The sequence below is a fragment of the Lynx rufus genome, unplaced genomic scaffold, assembly GCF_022079265.1.
Source record: "Lynx rufus isolate CCGP_SWC_20201006 ecotype Redwood Valley unplaced genomic scaffold, mLynRuf1.p SCAF_2, whole genome shotgun sequence".
Taxonomy (NCBI): Eukaryota; Metazoa; Chordata; class Mammalia; order Carnivora; family Felidae; genus Lynx; species Lynx rufus.
Window position 1 is genome coordinate 128,572,854 of NW_025814834.1, and position 17,859 is coordinate 128,590,712.

The 17,859-nt window shown below is 58.5% G+C and overlaps 1 protein-coding gene across 1 annotated transcript; it reads left to right on the top strand.

Annotated features, from left to right (window-relative positions):
- Positions 1 to 2,409: 2,409 nt before the first annotated feature.
- On the top strand, positions 2,410 to 12,286 carry ALX3 (ALX homeobox 3). Its single transcript, XM_047085820.1, has 4 exons — positions 2,410 to 2,686; positions 7,894 to 8,210; positions 11,138 to 11,266; positions 11,661 to 12,286. Exons 1-4 carry the CDS (start codon positions 2,410 to 2,412, stop codon positions 11,967 to 11,969), a joined length of 1,032 nt encoding a protein of 343 aa, XP_046941776.1. The 3' UTR covers positions 11,970 to 12,286.
- The last annotated feature ends 5,573 nt before the right edge of the window (positions 12,287 to 17,859 follow it).

Below are 17,859 nucleotides of genomic sequence, written 5' to 3' on the forward strand. Positions count from 1 at the left end.
TTTCTATGCACCTCTGCCCCATCAAACTCTTTCCAGACTCATACAGATAAGCGTTTGCACTAGTGGTTTAAAAGGGGAACAGGAAAGCTGTACCCTGTCTTGCATGACCCTAGGAAAAAAGCCTCTCAGTAGGGCAACTCTATCTACGCATCCAATCTGAATGTCCGCTGGGGCTTTCTGCTGCCTCAGTTCAACTGGCAGCATGGAAATTGGTTCTGTTCAGAGAGTGGGGAATGGCAGGAGGGGCTTCTGCGCTTGGGCTGGGGTGTGAGTCCCTAGGTCTCTGATCGGCCCCAGCCTGTAGCCCATGCAGCCTGGGGCCAGGAGTCTTCCGCCAATTCAGTGATGGAACTCAGAACCCTGGGCTGCTGTTTCTGGGTGTTGTAATGGTAATAATGATCTCGTTAATGAACACAGTTCATCACGTCCATCAAAACAGAAGTGCTTCTCAAAAATCCTTCGTCCATCCCGCAAGCATGGCCCATTTTTATGACAAGACACCTGAGGCTGAGAAAGGTTACCACCTGAGGCAAAACACTTGGCATTTAAGCCAAGCTGCCTTGTTTAAATTGCTGGTGATATTTTTCTTGCGTCCTACTCGCATCGCTCACAATAAGCTGCTTGGTGATTTGTTGAACAGAAGCAGTGTTCTGAGTTGACGCTGACATCCTCCTAAAAAGTCGACAGTATCCACAGCCCTAGCCCCATAACTACTGAAAACCTTATTAACGAGCAAAAGTGGTCAATGCAAATGGATTGCCCAGAGCTGCGATCCACTGGATCCTAGAGAATGGATCTTCCTGGTGAGGTCAGAGAGGAAGCTTAATTCTTAGCTGAGCCTCCCTCGTGGCTGGAAATACCAGCCCCAGGTGCTCCCATCCCACCGCCCCAGCCTGCAGTCTGTGATTAGGGGCCCTAATGGCCATAATGCCTCCAATGTGGTGTTTAAACCAATAAGGCTTCAGAGAAGTTACGGTATGTTTAATAATGGCTTAATGACTACTTGTGAGATGCAAGGCTTCTGGTTCCTGTTTGGCCTTGATTTACAGCCCAACTCTGGCTGAGGACAGCCAAGAAACCCCCTTTAAGCCCCCAGCGGAAGAGGGAGGTGTTCACACCAGACCTCTTGGATTCCTTTAAAAATTGAGAATTCAAATGAAATACAAATGATATTTGACTCCCCACCCTTCTCACTAGTCCCTGGAAGTACTGAAAATAAAAAGCAGTGTAACCCAGACTTAGGAACCCCTCAATCCACACAAGTGAGCAGGGTTCCACGGTCCTCAGGACTTTCTTCCCAGGTCTTAGGGTGGGGATTGTTTCTCTTCTCAGAAATTCCAAGCTACTTCGCTAGTCCTATGCTTCCTTTTGGCTGGGAGGCTCAACTTCTAGGACATGCCACCCTACCCTCACCTCCCTGCAAAATGGCAGGCCTGGGGCAGCAGGGCCCTGAGGTCTGGGCTACCTACCACCAGCCTTTCCCCAGTGGATCCCCAGGCACTTCCAGATCATTTGAGAGGTATCCACTCCATGCCTCCTGTTCAAACCCCAAACCCTCTAGGTACTCCTCCACCTGCTCCAAAGTCAACCTCTGCTGAACCCTGTCCCTTCTGGCCCTGTCTCCGCTTCTCAGACCCACCAGGAATACACAGAAAAGCTCTAAGGATTGACTCAATCCAGCCTCCAGAGTCAGATGAGGACACTAGTGACAGTTCAAGGTCCCAGAGCTAATTAATGATAGTGCCCAGGCCCAAGCTTCCCAGCCCCCTTTCCCGGAGTAGTGCTGTTTCCACACATCTCTCTCAAGGGCTCCCGTCCCCGTGAGGAACAAGGGATCCCCAAGAGAGGTGTTTTTGCTGGAGGCAACGTTTTTCCAGCTCCTAGCAAAGGCTTGGGTTAAAGTCCCAGCCCGGCCCCTCCCCCACCCCACCCTGATCCCAGGTTTCTGTCAGGAGCCCAGGCCTAAAAGTGTTCCCTGGGAGCAGAGGCTCTCCCCCCAGGTGCCTCAAGCCCCTAGGGGCAAGAGCCTCCAGGCAGGGTATCAGGACCGGGGTTGCTGCTCTGAGCGAGGGACTCACCAAGGTGTGCAGACAAAGCGGACCCTGCCGTCGAGAGAAGGTGGCTTCCTCCCTGTGCTCGAACTGCCTCCGAATACGGGGGCTGGGGTGAAGCAGGGGGCTCCCGGGCTCCGAGGGGTTAACCCGCGCGGGGCTGCACGTGACGTGGATGGTTCCAGCATTAAGTCAGAGGCGCGGCCCCCTCCCCTGGTCCCCCTCCCCCCCGCGGCGCGCGCCGCTCCCGGGGGCTCCGCGCCCCCGAGCCCAGGTCCCTCCCCCTTGGCGGCCGCTCACAGGCCGCACGGGCAGCGCGAGGCCCGGAGCCCCGGCGGCCTGTGCGCCGGGAGCCGGCATGGACCCCGAGCGCTGCGCGCCTTTCGGCGTGGGGCCCGGGCCCGGCCCTTACGCGGCCTCGGGGGACGAGCCACCGGGCCCCCACGGGACCCCCGCCGGCGCGCCTCACCTGCACCCCGCGCCGCCCCGCGGCCCACGCCTGACCCGTTTTCCGGCCTGCGGACCCCTGGAGCCCTACCTCCCAGAGCCGGCCAAGCCGCCCGCCAAGTACCTGCAGGACCTCGGGCCCGGCCCGGCGCTCAACGGCAGCCACTTCTACGAGGGCCCCGCGGAAGGTAACGCGCGGCGCGGGCGTAGCGCTCAGCCCCGACCCGCTCACCCACCCTTCCCCGGCCCGCCCGGGCCTCCCTGCTTCCCTCGCCCGCTCGCCCAGCTCTCCACTGTTTTGACCCTCTAGCCCGTCGTCGCCACGGGTCCCTCACAAGGCCCACCGGCGCTGGTCCAGGCCGGGCAAAGCCAGCGCGGTGCGGGAGGCAGAGCCGCTCAAGCCTCCGGTGGCGGGAAAGGGAAGGGGGAGGTCGTTCGAGGGTGGAGCTGCGACGGCCCCCGGCCCAGTCGGGCCCGAAGGCGACCGGAGGCGGGAAAGAGAAATCCTGCTTGCCCGGAGTTAGCCTGGACCTGCCACTGACCCAGAAGCCGGGACCGGGCCCAGGGCCTGGGCCCCCGCACTGAGCCCGTGGTCCCGATGCGGGGAGAGAAGCTCGGTTTTTGTGTCTGGCGTCCGTTCAGGGTCCTGAGCTTGGGCCCCGACCTGGAGGGGCCAAGCAGGACACCAGGAGGCTGCGGCCTGGCCTCCACTGGCTTCTCCTCCCAGGCCCGGCCTCCGAAGGGAAGGCGCTGCCTGCGCTTTAGGCTTTGGGCGGCGCGGCCGCGGCTGTTCCCGGAGTGCCGGGGCCATTCTCGATACCGAATAACTGTGTTCTTATTTCTCAGACCAACCTGGCGTCCCCGTCGTTATGCACGGGGAGGGCTGCCCTTCTCGCAGTCTTGGGCTTCCTCGCACTGGATCGCCACCGCTGGGTCCGTCGAGAGTAGCCCGGCGGGCCTGTCCCCTGGGCTCCTCCGGCCCGGGCCGGTGCCCCATGCGCTGAGGCCAGGTGGACGCAGAACGCGCCTGACCGCCGGGGCCTGCAACGCGGGCCCGCAGCCCCGCCGACACCCGCTGCACCGACCTACCTGTACGAGTCTGGGCGCCCACCCATCTGCGCTGCCGCATCCCGCACCTTAGGCCCAGAGTTGAATCCTCTGAAGTCGGCCCCAATCCGCCTCCACCCCGCTGGCGCCTCGCGGGCCTCCACAGAGTGGTCAGGCAGCTCAGGCCTTCGCTCAGCCGGGGCAATGGGAATGTGTAGGGGAGGGCGGGGAGGTGTTTGGGGGTCAGCGGAGGAAATGAGCGAGTCCGCGGAGCTCCGTGTCTGTGCCCTTTGAAAGAGGCTCTCCTGATAAAAACCACAGTTGGGACTTAATGAGAAGCAGTTGGCCTGGCTCCTCTGATCCCAGCCAGACGGCGGCGGCCGCGCAGCTTCATGAGCACCGCCGGGGACAGGTACCCGGCCTGGCTGGGCGCGCGCGCGTCGGGGCGAGACCCACCCCGCGGGCCCGCGTCCCTGCTGGGCGCACCGGGTCCCTCACGCACCGCGGGGAAGCCAGGACGGGCAAAGTGCGGAGAGCGCTGGAGCTGAATGAGCGACAGGGCGTGGAGGGACCGGCCCAGCGACGGCGAGGGTGTCAACAACGAAATGCGTGGAAGTAAACCCGAAGAGTGTTAACAACAACCAAAAAGAGGGAACACTGAACAAAACAACGGAGGAGAGAGGCGAGAAGGAGAGGTCAACGAATGTCGGCAAGCAAGACAGAACATTAGGAAATACACGGAGAGAGAACAGAAAAAGAAGAAAAAGCAAGCGAAGGATCCAACGATCGAACGAAGTGGGTACATGGAGGAGGGAAAGGACAAAAAAGAGTAGAAGCAGGAAAAAAATGAAAGGAAAATAAAGGACATCCTAAAAGAGCAGCAAACAGCAAAATGAGATCAAGTGGGAGAAGAAAATTGACGATTCGAGTTGAGCGGACGACAGGCCAAACGAAAAACAGGCGCAGCGGGTGCGAGCCGAGCCTGGGACCTCGGCCGCCGCTCGCCTCCCGGGTGCCCAGGGCCGAAACTCGGCGGGCGCGGGCGGCTCGCGTCCCTGCGGAGGAGCGGGGCTGCTGGGGAGGGACAGCCGCGGGGGACTAGGGCCGCACGGTCTACGAGGTAGGAAGTGGTGGCAATGGGGGAACACACCTTATTTCCCGGCCTCTAACTTGACGGGCTGCGAGCGTTTCCAGCTCAGTCTAGTGAGCGCGCAGCTGCGCCCCATCTGCGGCGCGATCTTTGCCGAGGCCGGGCAGTCGCGCGCTCCAGAGTCTGGCGTTTCTCTCCCGCTCTTTGCGGCACCCTTGGCGGAGAGCGCCCAGCCCTGCCCTAGACCCCGGCCGCGTACTGGCGGTGCCAGCCACCCTTGGAGTCCGGTGCGCGCGGCTGCTCACAGGGCGGGAGCAGTGCCCGGCCGTTCCTTCCTGCTCCGCCGGGGCCGCCCGGGCCGCCCCTGGCTCGGCTCTCTGACCTGGGAACCACCGACTCGGAGGCCCCGAGCCGGGTAACTGGAGGGCCGCGCTCATCGGCCCGACTGCAGACCTCGAGGATTCCCAATCACTGGCCCTCGGCTGAGGCCCCTACGCCAAAGCTGGAAATTCTAGGGAGAGCGCCAAGGCCCGGCTAGAGTCCGGCGCACGGCGTTCTTGTCCGTAACGGTTTCGGGTTATCAGCCGGAGCTTCGAGAGCCCAGGCCTTGGCGAGCTCTGCGGATCGCGTGGGAAACGGTGCGGGCGCCGGCTCGGAGGAAGGCTCCCACGGAAGCTGAAAGCCGGATGGTTGGCCGTGCGGCCTCAGGGGACGCTCTCTGAGGGGGCAGTGGGGCTCCCGGTTGGCGTCCCAAGCGGTACTGCTCCCGAGCTGCTGCCCTGGCTTTGAGACAGCCTCTAGCAGGGGCTCTGGCGGACCCCGGGGTGGGGGAGAGCAGCGGGCGTGAGAGCAGAGTCAGGGACGCAGCACCGTCGCTGCCTCAGAGGTTTCCGTACGGGCTCCCGTCTTTCAGGCCCGACAGACTTCTGCTGTAGTGCTGTGGTCTTGCAGGCTGTGGACACCCTGGTGCTGAGCCCCAGGATGGATACCAGTCTCCACCATGAGCACTCCCCCTCAACCCCACGGTGTCCCCACCAGGTACAAATGAATCCTATACACAGCCTGCACACACCTTGAAAGTGCTGGGCGCTGTGGGGTGCATGCACCCTTCTCTTTACAAGCTCAGATGCAAACTGCTGGCTTGCCTAACTACTCTGCCTTTCCTTCCTTTCCTCCACCGCTGCCCTTCATTGATCCCACCTGCACCAGAGCACTGGGCTTTGCTCTTCTATGAGGTGTGCCCCTGTTCCCCCAAAGAGGGAGGAATGCCTGCTTTTCCCTGGAGCCCTCCAGGCAGATGGAGGTTTCAGGGCAATGGCAATGGGGACGGGAGAAGTGCTCCCATCCCTTGGGAGGGCTGTAGAATGGGCAGGCATGGGAGGCCAGCAGAGGCCAGCAGGCTTGGCCCCCTCTTCTGGTGGCTACTCTGAAAAGTCCTGCTGCCCGTTGTCTCTCTTGCTCTGGCAGCTCAGAGCCCAGAGCTAGTCCCTTCCTCTGGGCAGATCCTGTTAGGACAGCCACCGAAGGCTCAAGGGCCGGATCAGCAGGCCTCAGAGCTTTGGGGAGCCCTCTACAGTGACATCGGTGCTCCCCTGACCCCCATCCCTGAGCCACTCTCAGCCTTTTTTGCCTGGAGTCCAGCAGTGCCTCCCTCAGAACCCAGGACTCCCAAGACTCTACTTCTCAAAGCTGTTGTATGTGGGGTGCCCTCGAAAATTTTAGTCTCCCAGTCCCCCTGACCATTCAGTTATTTGGTTCCGTTCCCATGAGCCCTTATTCCTCAGCTGCTACCAGTGCACCTCCCTCTAGAACCAAAACATGTTGGCTAAGAATGGAAGTCAGTGGCTGGTGCCCTTTCTTCCCTATGCTCCACTTGAGTTGTGACCTGGCGCCTAGGCTGTTGCCGTGCACAGCCCCCGGGGGGCAGGCTCTCACAACATGGAGCTTACTGCCCAGCCTGGCTGGTCCAGGCAGGTCACCCACCACCTTCCAGCTGAGGGGGACCTTGCCCAACTTGTCCTCCGTAATGCAGCCAGGGAGCCAGAACCTGAAAATCCCATCTCTCTGGTCCCCTCCTTCCCTGATCACAGCTGTGATCCTGACACCAAGTCCCAAGGAAGAAACTGCCTCTTGGTGCCAGCTTGGTGGGCCTGCTGGGGCCCAGGCCCCTGCGGGGGATGGGCCAGGGCCAGGGCAGGGCTGCGTGAGTCAGTGGGGCGTCTTTGTGGCGGGAGCTCCTGGGAGGACTGTCGAGGAGAGATTTCATGGCGGCGCTGCTGGGGGGCCTCTCCAGAGGAGAGGGCGGAGCATCAGCAGTGACCTATTTTTCATCATGCCCCGGGGTTGTGACAGAGCTCCAAGCTTCCTTGAGGGCTAGCATGTCAGAGTGGGGCTGCTGGCAGCTGGGCCCAGCTGCAGCCAAGACCCCCCACCCCGCTGCTTGCTAATCAAGGGCAATGGGGGAGCCATCAGAAACTGCGCTGAGAAGGGAGGGGGCAGACAATAACCAGAATGATGGGGTTGGGGGCTGGATGCTGTTTTGACGCTGGTCCGCTGTCTCTCCTTCTCTGAGCATAGCCTGTCTCCGGCCTCTCTAACGCTGCAGCTCGAGTCCTTGCCCAAACATCACAGTTTTCAGAGGCATGAGACAATCTTTTTGGAAGCATCTTTATCCCATCTTGCCCTTCATACCCCAGGGCCGGGATTGTCCTGAGACTCGGGGTCCAGAGAATGAGGCACAGCCAGACCAGCCAACAGTGATCTGAGTGCCCCTGTCCATTGCCTGCCTGGACCTGGGACCCGATGCATGGGCGTGAGGACCTGGGAACCAAGGCCCACAGTCAGGGACAAGGAGGCACTTCCTGGCAGGGGCGGGAGATGTCGAACACCCCATCCTCGCCCCCTCCTCCCGCCCCTGCGCCTCTGTGCTGGGCCCTGCCACGGCGCCAATCCTGGCACCTCCACACCCTGTGGGATGCACCACCACAAAGCACTTCCCTGAAATGAACCCTCCTCCGGCCCCAGCAGATCCGCCCAGACCACAGAGCACATGGTTCCCTAGGGCCCCCTCCCCAGCTGGAGGCTCAGCAAGCAGGCCTCCGAATGCCAGGCTCCCATGGAGGGTGGCTGCTGGGACAAGGGAAGAGAAAGGAAGGGGGAGGCGGGGACTGAAGCGTCAACGTTCTTCCCCCTCCCCCAGTCCACCCACAAAACCTCCTGGTTCGGTTTCCATCCTCCTTTTTGTGTTTTCCATTGCAGCTGAGGAGAAGGCCTCCAAAGCTGCCAGCTTCCCCCAGCTGCCCTTGGACTGCCGAGGGGGCCCCAGGGACGGGCCCTCTAACTTGCAAGGCTCCCCAGGCCCTTGTCTGGCCAGCTTGCGTGTCCCTCTATCCCCGGGACTCCCTGACTCCATGGAGTTGGCCAAGAACAAGAGCAAGAAACGCCGTAACCGCACGACCTTCAGCACATTCCAGCTGGAGGAGCTGGAGAAAGTCTTCCAGAAAACCCACTACCCTGATGTGTATGCCCGGGAGCAGCTGGCTCTGCGCACGGACCTAACCGAGGCCCGGGTACAGGTGAGGGCGCTCCGGACATGGGCCTCTCTGGCCGCCTCTACCACCCCGACCACGGGCCCGGCCACGGGAGAGGTGGGCACTAGTGCCACACAGAGCTGCCTTTCCCAGGTGCCTGCCCCCAGCCTGCCTGCCCGCCCTGGGCTCCCCCTCCATGCCCAGCTCTGCTGCAGCCACAGGCTTGCAGTCCAAGTTGAGGCCTAGGCCTCATGGGAGTGGTAGCCTCTTGGAGCCCAAAGACCTGTCTGGGAGTCCTAGCTCTGCCATCTTCTAGCTGACCAGGTGACTGGGGGCATGCCATTGGATCGCTCAGCCTCACTTTCCCTACTTAGGGAGTCTTTGAGAACCACAGATGTGACAGCATTTTGGAAGCCACGAAATGCTGAACACATATCAGGGCTGCTCCTGAGGTAGCTGCTCAGAGTTGGAGGGTCCCCACTGGGCGGGGGGCGTCTCAGGCTCCATGATGCTCAAAGCCATCTTGAGCCGGCGACCGTCAGTCCTGCCAGCTCCCAGACCCTGGCCGGGACAGCCTGGCCAGGGACTCTTCCCCACCCCACAGACTCCCCAGCAGAGATCAGGCCCCATGGCTTCCCGGATGGGGCTGTGGCCAGCTTCAAGTGGGGCGGGGGCGGGGTGAGGAGATGGAGGGATGCTGGGAAGGGAACAGGGGAAAGGGAGAAGGGAAGCCCATGTCCAAGACATGTCAGAAGTGGGAAAGAACATGAAGGTGGACAGCAGGGGGTGGGAATGGGAAAGGAGGCTTCAGTCGAAGCCTGGCCCAAGAGGAAGATGGTGGTTGTTGCCTTGTTTTTAACTGGCATGATGCATGACAGGCTCCCCGAAACCAAGCAGGAGGCACTGGGAGAGGAGTGGGACTTGGGCTTCTCGGGAGAGGTGAGGAGGTCACCTCTAGGCGGAGGACATTCTCTCTCCCACCACAGGGGAGACTCAATAGGGGAAAAGCTCACGCCTAGCACACCCTGTATGGAGCCTCTCAGGACACTCTGTCTGAAGGTACTGGGGCAGGGGCCTGCTCTGGAAGAATGTGGGGGCCCGCAGGCCAGTCCACAGAGAGGCCAGCTGCCACCTGGCTGAGAAGGCCCTACAGCTGGATTCCGTGTAGGACCAGAGGGGCTTGGGCTGTTTCCCCTTCTCTGCTGGGTCCTCCTGCTTCCACTTTCCTCCCGAAACAGACTTTTAGGATGGTCCTCCCAGGGTTCCCAGGCCCTGAGGCCGTCAGGATGAGAGACCAAACATTCACAAGAGCCCATGAGATTCCATGAGCCGGGGACGTCCAGGGCATTGAGTCTCGGGCGCCTCAGCAAGCCTCTAGGGTAGGGTCTGCATAGCTGTTGCTGTGGAACTGCCGTGGAGAAGTGGAGCGCACCCTCCTGCTCCTCTTCCAGGACTCTTCAACCCTGAAGGGGTCGCATGGGTGGCCGCAGGCTCCCAGACCTAGTCCCAAAGAGTCCCGAGGGCTGAGGCCCTAGAGTAGGGCTCTTTTCTCTGATGGGAACGTGGCATCTACCCGTAGGCCCTGCCCCATGGACAGCAACAAACGACCACCCAGGACAATGCAGAGGGCACGGCCAGAGTGCAAGTGGACGTCTACAGTGGGGACTCTAGAGATAACGGCATGATGGGGAAGAGTTCCCAGTAAAGCAATCAGCTCACCAGCTCGACTCCTTCAGCTGCCTGCAAGGGAGGGAGAGTAGACAAAGAGAGGCCGGGCAGCTGGGCGGCTGGGATGGTGTGTCCCTGGCCTTGCCTCAGGTCTCCTCTGGGATCTCTGTATCTGGGGGTTAGGGGGCTGGGGGTATGCCGAGCTTTTGAACTGTCGTGGCTTCGCCCGCCTGCACGAATAGGAGTGTGAAGGGATCATGGGGGGAGTGTGAGGGGCTGGGGTGGGGTTGCATTCACACGTACACACACACGTACACACACACACACACACACACACACACACAGCTTCTCTCGTTGTGGTTCCCAGCTAGATCCCTGAAAAGCAAGAGGATGGCTTGGTTTCGTTTTGATATTGCCGACATCTAGCCCGGGGCCTGACACACAAATGTTTAGTGATAGAAATACAAAATGTACGCGCTGGTACACGTAAACGTAACGGTCATACGGCGTATGCCCAACAGCAGCTTCGTCACAGATATGTACACAGATGTGCACAGCACACAGGCTCCCCTGACCTGCCAAGAGCTCGCAAATAAGCAGGAGACGCAGATTACAAAATGGATAATGGCAATAGGGTGTGGTAAGTACGAGAGAGATGCCAGAGCACCACACCACACAGGTCCAGGGGAGATGTACGCGTGTGTTTGTGGCAGAAGAGTGGCGGGGGGAGGGGATGGGCAGCCCCGGCAGGGGAAGCCCGAGTGAAGACGGGGAGTAGCAAGGTAGCAGACTGTCTCAAAGGCAAGCTGGGATGGGAGGCAACTAGGAAGAACCAAGTGTTACTGCCCAGCCGGAGATGTGGCTGTGGAGAGGGGCCGGGCTCTGGGTTGAGGGTGAGAGGTGGGCAGACAGAAAGGAGAAGAGGCAGGGTGGGGCTAGAGCCTGGGCACCGGTACACCTCGGAAGTGCCCGGGCCTCTGAGGCCACACAGATCCCACAACACCCTGAGTGACATAACCCGGCTGGAGAACCAAGAGAGTGACTCAGCCTGGTGAGTGGGAGTGGGGGGTGGCCCAAGGGACCAGTAAGCCCCCTCTGAACTTGGGCCTGTTCTAGGCTCCATTCCAGGTTCTCCTGGCCCTGAGAACAACATGGATTTAGAAGTTCCCGCAGCTCAAGATCCCCCAGGCAGGAGCCAGCGCCCCACCCTGCAGGAGGACACACACCCTCAGCTCTCTCCCCAGCAGGCTCTGTTCCTCGGGACTGCTTTGTCACTCTCTCCCCCTCGCCCCTCTGTCCCCTAGGTCTGGTTCCAGAACCGCAGAGCGAAGTGGCGGAAGCGAGAGCGATACGGGAAGATCCAGGAGGGGCGGAACCCCTTCCCGTCTCCCTATGACATCTCTGTGTTGCCCCGAGCAGACAGCCACCCCCCGGTGAGACCCCTCTTCCCCTGAGGCAGGGCCTGGCCAAGTCCCGTGGGGGTAGCTCCGGCCCCAGGGAGACCTGAAGCAGCATTAGGGTTTTGTGTGACCGTGGGTAAAGCACTTCTGCTCTGCAAAATGGGGCTCTTCTGTCTCGTGAGTGGGGCATGCAGAGCAGCAGCTGGCACGAAGGAAGCACTGGAGAAAACCTCATCTGGAGGAGCCACGGCAGGGGTCTCCTGAGTATGCCATTTCGAGTCTTGGGGGTAGGAGGGAGCAGATTCTAGACCTGGGCCAAGTGGAGGTTTCCTGGTAGGTTTCTGGAGCCCCAGGAGCAAAGACAGAACCCTTAGGTGAGGGTGGCAGCCCCTGGGTTACTAACTCATGGGCCTCCTTCTCTTTTCAGCTGCAGAACTCCCTGTGGCCCAGTCCAGGGTCTGGGAGCCCCGCGGGACCCTGCCTCGTGTCTCCGGAGGGCATGCCCTCCCCGTGCATGTCTCCATACTCCCACACTCATGGGAATGTGGCCGGCTTCATGGGGGTGCCGGCCTCCCCCGGAGCCCATCCTGGCATCTACTCCATCCATGGCTTTTCCCCTGCCCTGGGGACCCACAGCTTTGAGTCTTCCCCAGATGGCGACTATAAGTCTCCAAGCCTCATCTCGCTCAGGGTGAAATCCAAGGAGCCACCCAGCCTACTGAACTGGACCACGTGATCGGTTGCATGGACATACAGACTAAGCTGCCCATCCCCTTTTCTGTTCCCAGCTGCTCCCACCCCACCCCAGCCTGGATGTCAGAGAGGACACACCTCTGCCTCCAAATCCCAGATGGTTCTCGGAGGCCCAGGCAGAGCAGCTGGGATCCTCAGCCTCCCGCAGGGAATAAGCTAGAGTTTTGTTTTTTGTTTTTTTTTTTTCTTAGAATAAGATGGAGCTGCCCAGGAGAAGGTGGGGTTCAAAGCAGGTAGGATTCTTCCTATTACACATTAGGTCCCTTCATCCAACTCTGGGCTGGAGGAAGACACTGCCCTGCTTCCTTCAGATGTTGTCCAAGTTTAACTGTCATCCCTCCAGCTGAAATGGCTGAATTGGCTCCTCATTCAGGGAACCCCGTAAAATAAAAGGAGGAGGATGCTGGTTGAACCAGAAGAAGCTCTTTGTGACTTAGGGGAAACCAGTCTTGCATGACCATCTAGGGCCAGCCTTACTTCCCCCTCCCGCCACCAGGGGGCGAGCGCTCAGCGTCTGGAGCTCACGAGGGCCTAGAAGCCAGCAGTCCAGTCGGTGTAAACGGTGCCCGCAGCCTCTGCGGAGCCATCCCTCATCCCTTGCTCTGGCCCTGTGCCCCTCCCCCAACATGCCATGGAGTCCTCTTCCCCTCCAAGGGGATGGAAATTTGGATTCTCTTCTATGGAATCAGGCCAGAGCAGGCTTCCTTGGTTTACTCATTGGATGTTGGTAAGAATAAAACAAATTTCCACAGATTTGAAGCCCTTGAGATCTCAACCCAGACTCTGGTTAAAAAAAAAAAAAAAAAGGCGTGCTGCCCAACATGATGATAAAGATGGCAAGTGTTTCCTAGACCAGGCGATTGTGCATCCTCAGGGTTTGGCACTCGGTTACGCTAGAGCTGGTCGGTGCCCAGGGTTCAGGCTCAGCCAGGCCCTCCTGAGGGGCCAGCAGGGATCCTGGGAGCTAGGGGAAGGTAGGCTGCAGCAGAGCCCTCAAGGCTGATACATGCCATGCCTGGCCCCGTCACCTACCCAGGACCTCTGTGGCTTCAGCTAGTGCGTGCAGGTGGTAGGAAGAGCCCCACTCTAGAGTCAAAAGGGAAAGGGGCAATCGGGGCCTGAGGGTCGGAAGGCCAGTGGGAAAGTGGAGATAAGCTTGTGGCTGAACTGGCAGCGGAAGGGAGGTGGAATGAAAGATGGGGGCCCACTGAGAGCTCTGAGCTCCCCTGGGCCAGAACCCCAGAGCAGTGGGGGTGGGGCAGCCTCTTGCTCCCAGATGCCCCAGGAGCGAGTCTGAGCTGTGGGGCAGAGACGAAAGCCAGGACTCTTTCTTGTGGTTTCAGAGTATTAGCCATTCTATCCTTCACCCCCACTTTCTGCCTTATCTCCACAGCCGGGAAAGCAGGAAAAAAGCAGGCCTGGCCTCCCACCCTCCCAGTAAACACAACCACATTGCTCAGAGGAGCTCAGCCTCAGCCAGCAGCCCAGCCACCCCGCCCCGTGCCTCCTCTTCCAGGCACAGAGAAGCCCAAGCACACAAAGACACCAGGGCTGTGCTTATTCCCAAAGAGGGAGCACGTCCCCCAGCAGGTCAGATTTTCCTGCCAAGACTGTCACTGTGACTAGGCTCAAGCATCGCCCAGAAGAAACCAGTCTTCCTTCCCCTCCCTTGAGGGCCTGGCTTCTGGTGATTTCTCTCTGTACTGACACTGGCTCTGAGGTCCAGGTGTGAGCCCTGAGAGCCCGAGCAGTAGGGAGAGGCAGCCCCGGCACCTCGGATGAACACAACCCCCTTCGTACTGCTGGCCAATAGTGAACTGGGGCTCAAATCCAAATTTCTAACTCAGGGCTAAGAGCCCTGCACTAGAAGTTTCTTCACTCAAGGAGCGACCGGCAAGATTTCGAGTTCTGTTGTCAAAAAGTCAGAGATGCAGAAAGACTAGTTTGTGCTACAGATATTTATTGAAGGCCCACTCTGTGCCAGGCATCGTGCTGGGTGTCAGGGACAGAATGACGGTCAAGAAAAACACAATTCCCTCTCTCACACAGCTTGGGGGCGGTGGGGGGTGGGGGAGAGAGGAAAGGATCTATGAAAGCAAAGGAAGCAGAAGTGGGAAAGAGACAGACTAGAGAAGACAGTAAAGCCAAGCCAGAGATCCATGCAGCAAGAGTGGGAGAGGCAGGCAGAGGCTGGAAGCGAACCGGAGGGAGGGAGGCCCTGGTGGGGGAGGGCACAGGGAGGCCAGAGACCAGCTACTGGCTCTCATCCAGGGGCATCTGCCCACAGCTCATATTTTTCTGTCCAGTGACAGCTAAATGAAGAGAAAGCGAACTTTACAACCGCCCACTTCACACATAATGAATATGAATGGGCATCCCGGAGCCTGTTCCCTGGGATTATCTGTGAGCTGATGGTTTCTCCCACTGACTGGGCCATCCCAGCCGGCCTGTCCCCTGGCTGGGACACAGGCAGCCCTTCCACCTGCTTCCCATTAGCCGTCCTCCCGTCCTCCCCTCCTCCTCCACACCCTAGGCGTCTCACCCCTAAGACACAGTGCCCAGGTCTTCAGGCGCCCCTGCCCCCAGCCTCACTCCAAAGGTGACCTCAGCCCTCAGCCTAGGTCCCAGGTTTCCCCAAAGCCAGGTTGGGGCGATGCTCACCCCTTCTGGAAAAGGAAATGGTTAGTGGCCCCACCTGCAATCCCAAATTTAAGAGATGCTAGGCTCAGTGTCCCTTTGCTAGGGCTCCTCTGCCCCAGTGAGGCCCACCCAGAGAAGCCCTAAATCTTCATCCCGGCCAGGGCACAGACCCCAGGCCCAGGGTGGAGAGCCCTAGCTGCTAGCAGGCCCTTCAGTCCAGGTTTCTGGTCTCAGGCCGGCATGGGGAAATGCTTCTCATTAGAGGCATTCAATCTTCCTTCCCCACCTCCCCCCAAGCATTTACACATCAACCTGAATTACAACCCTGAAGTGCAGACCTTCTGCAGCCCCAGACAGGAACAGAGCCCAGCATTGCCAGAACTGGGCATTTCCTGTCTCAGGCAGAGGGAGCACATACCTCCCTCCCGCCCCAGGCTCATCCCAGCCATTTCAGCAGGGGCAATGAGCATAAAGTACCTGCTCTCAGAGCCCAGATGCCCGAGCCCCCTCCCTTCCCCATCGACAATGGCAGGCATCCCACCCAGGCTCTTCTCCAGGAGGGCACCGGCTGGGACCAGGGGGACCCATGTGGCCCTGCAGACGTCCTCCTCGGTGCCGACCACATTACTGCCCTCACTTGCTGTTGTAGCCATCTGTCCATCGACTGAGAGCCTGTCAAGGAAAGTGAGAGTGTGGTACTCTGTTTAGCTGGATGCCCAGGGCACCCGGAACGGGGCCTGGTCCAGAAGAGGCCTTCAAAGGATGACGGCAGAGTTGCTAGGTGAGTGGCTGACTTTGAAAGCCGCCTCTATCTAGAGCAGTGAGCTCAGGATGAGGGATATAAGGAGGCCTAAGACATGGTTCTGGTCCTCGAAGGGGGGTCTCCTTTCCAGGGGCCTCGGGAAATGGATGCAAATTCTCATCGGCTGGAGGGGGAAGGGCCATTAGCAGGACTAATAGCTGCCATTAGTTAGCAGTGCTCTTCCTCATGAGCCAGGTATGTAGGTCTCCGTTACCCGTTGTCTTATTCGTGACCACCGTGCTATTTTTACACTGATTTTTATAGATAAGCCAACTGAGGCTTGGAGCTGGAGGAACTCAAGGCCCTTTAGTGTGTAAATGGGAGAGCCTGCAGCCTGACGCTGACCGTGCCAAGTGCCAAATGAATGGCACAGCTACTGCATCCCCGAGCAGGCAGTTCAGTAGGGGACAGACGGGAAGCCGGCCTCCTGGGAGAGAAGCCTAGCAGGTCTGGTGGGGCAGCCACACGAGTCCTCTGGGGCCCAGGAGAGAAAGACATTTAAGCTCAGGCTGAAAAGGAAAGTAGCAGCGACAGCCCCCAAATTACCTTGACAGGGGCACATGTGGGACATACCAGAGGCCGGGCCAAGGCCTCGCTGACGTTTGCTCAGAATCTTCTTGCCAAGGACTGTATTTGAGCAAATACTAAGTACAGACTAAAGTGACTAAAAGAGAAAATGAATGCACTGGTGGTAGGTGCTTGGGAATAAAAATGATTCATTAGAGAAAGAGCACAGTGGAAGGGGTGGGGAACGGGGCATACATACTTTGCAAACAGAGTCCTGGGTTGGCATCCAGGCTTTGGCTCTCGTTATTTTGTGACCTTGGGCAAGTTCTTTATCCTTTCTGTGCCAGTTTCTCATGTGCAAAATAAGCACTATAATGGTACTACTTTTCAGGGTTATTATAAGCAAGAAGCTATTACATATAAAGTGCTCAGAGTAGTGACCGGCACATAGTAAGCACTAAACATTTGCTAGCTCCTGTGTGGAAAATGAACTTTCAAGAAGCATCAATATTGGGCCTGGTACCTAACTGGCCCTCAGTAAGTGGTAACTCTTGATTAACAGGGGACAGTTCCCTCAGGTGATAAAGCCACGGGGTAACTCATCCCTCAGTGGATTGAAGGAGCACTGGACCTCGAGCCTGGTTGGCAATAATCAACATTTTATATAACTCAACCATTTACAAAGGGTCTTCACATACCTTGCCCGTCTCAGGACCCATATGAGAAACGAAGCCAGAGATTGTGGGTGGCCACTTGCTCCAAAAGATATTTCTGTACAAAAGCTTGGATTTGAAAGGCCAATCTACCACTAGCACATTCTGCAGCTGTGATAAGGCTCTTGCTCTCCTAGGCCAGGCCCTGGGCCTACAGATGTGTGGATCCTCCCACGCACCCGGGTTTTATGGACCTTGCAGCTTTGATATCCCGTGTTCTTTTTGCACAAATTTTTATATAGACATTTATAGACCTTTGCAACCCAAGAGGAAAAAATGGCAACTCTGGTTAAGGGAAGCTTCAGAGAATGGGGAAATCAAAAAAGGGGAAGGAAGCAAAGCTGTCAGACAAGCTGGCTCAGTGAGCCAGGCTACCTGGTGGAGTATGAATGTGAAAATCTATCTTACCCAAACTAAAATCTCACGATGCATACTTCCTATTGGTCCTGGCATGAAACAGCACAAAATGCATCACGCACACACGAATTGTGTCAAACTCCCTTGTCCTGTGCAAGTTGCTTAGGGGCAAAAAGTCGATCAGTCACAGGGAATTCCTACCTCAGAGGCTGTGTGACTTACAGAAAAAATACAGTGCTCGCTTCCCCTCTGCTGCTCCTAACCACGCTGGCACATCAGGCTTCTCTTGGAAGCCCAGCTTGGGGCCTGCACTGAGGCTCAGTCAAAACCCAGGCCAAGCAGGCACTGAACAGAAGAACCCACGGGAGGGAGATTTTCCCCAGAATACATTTCCTATATAAGTCAAGAGACTTAAGATCCCGTACACATGGCCTAAAGGTAAGACAAGGGACCTTTTAAGTCACTCTGGAAAGGAAACAGTACTTTCATAAGCATCAGAAACAAAGCCTCAAGATCAAACTAGGTGGAAGCAGACGTGCCCGGATCACAAGGCCAGGTGCAGGTTCCAGGGTCTGCAAACCAACACCTCCCGGAGATGGTCCTTGCCTCTTCCCCCAGCGAGGTGGGCTCCTGAGCCCTCGGACACACTCCTTCCCACTGTGAGGCTGACTCCAGATGGTCTGCTTCCCCAGGCTCTGGGCAAAGAAGTTTCCTCTCAGTCCCAACCACCTACCCTTGAGAGGGCCCAGAGCAGCCAACCTAGCCCCTCCCCCTCCCTAGCACTGAAACTGGTTTGGCTAAGGCCCCCTCAGGAGAGCGATCCGGAGATGCCTGGGGCTCCTACTGCAACTCTA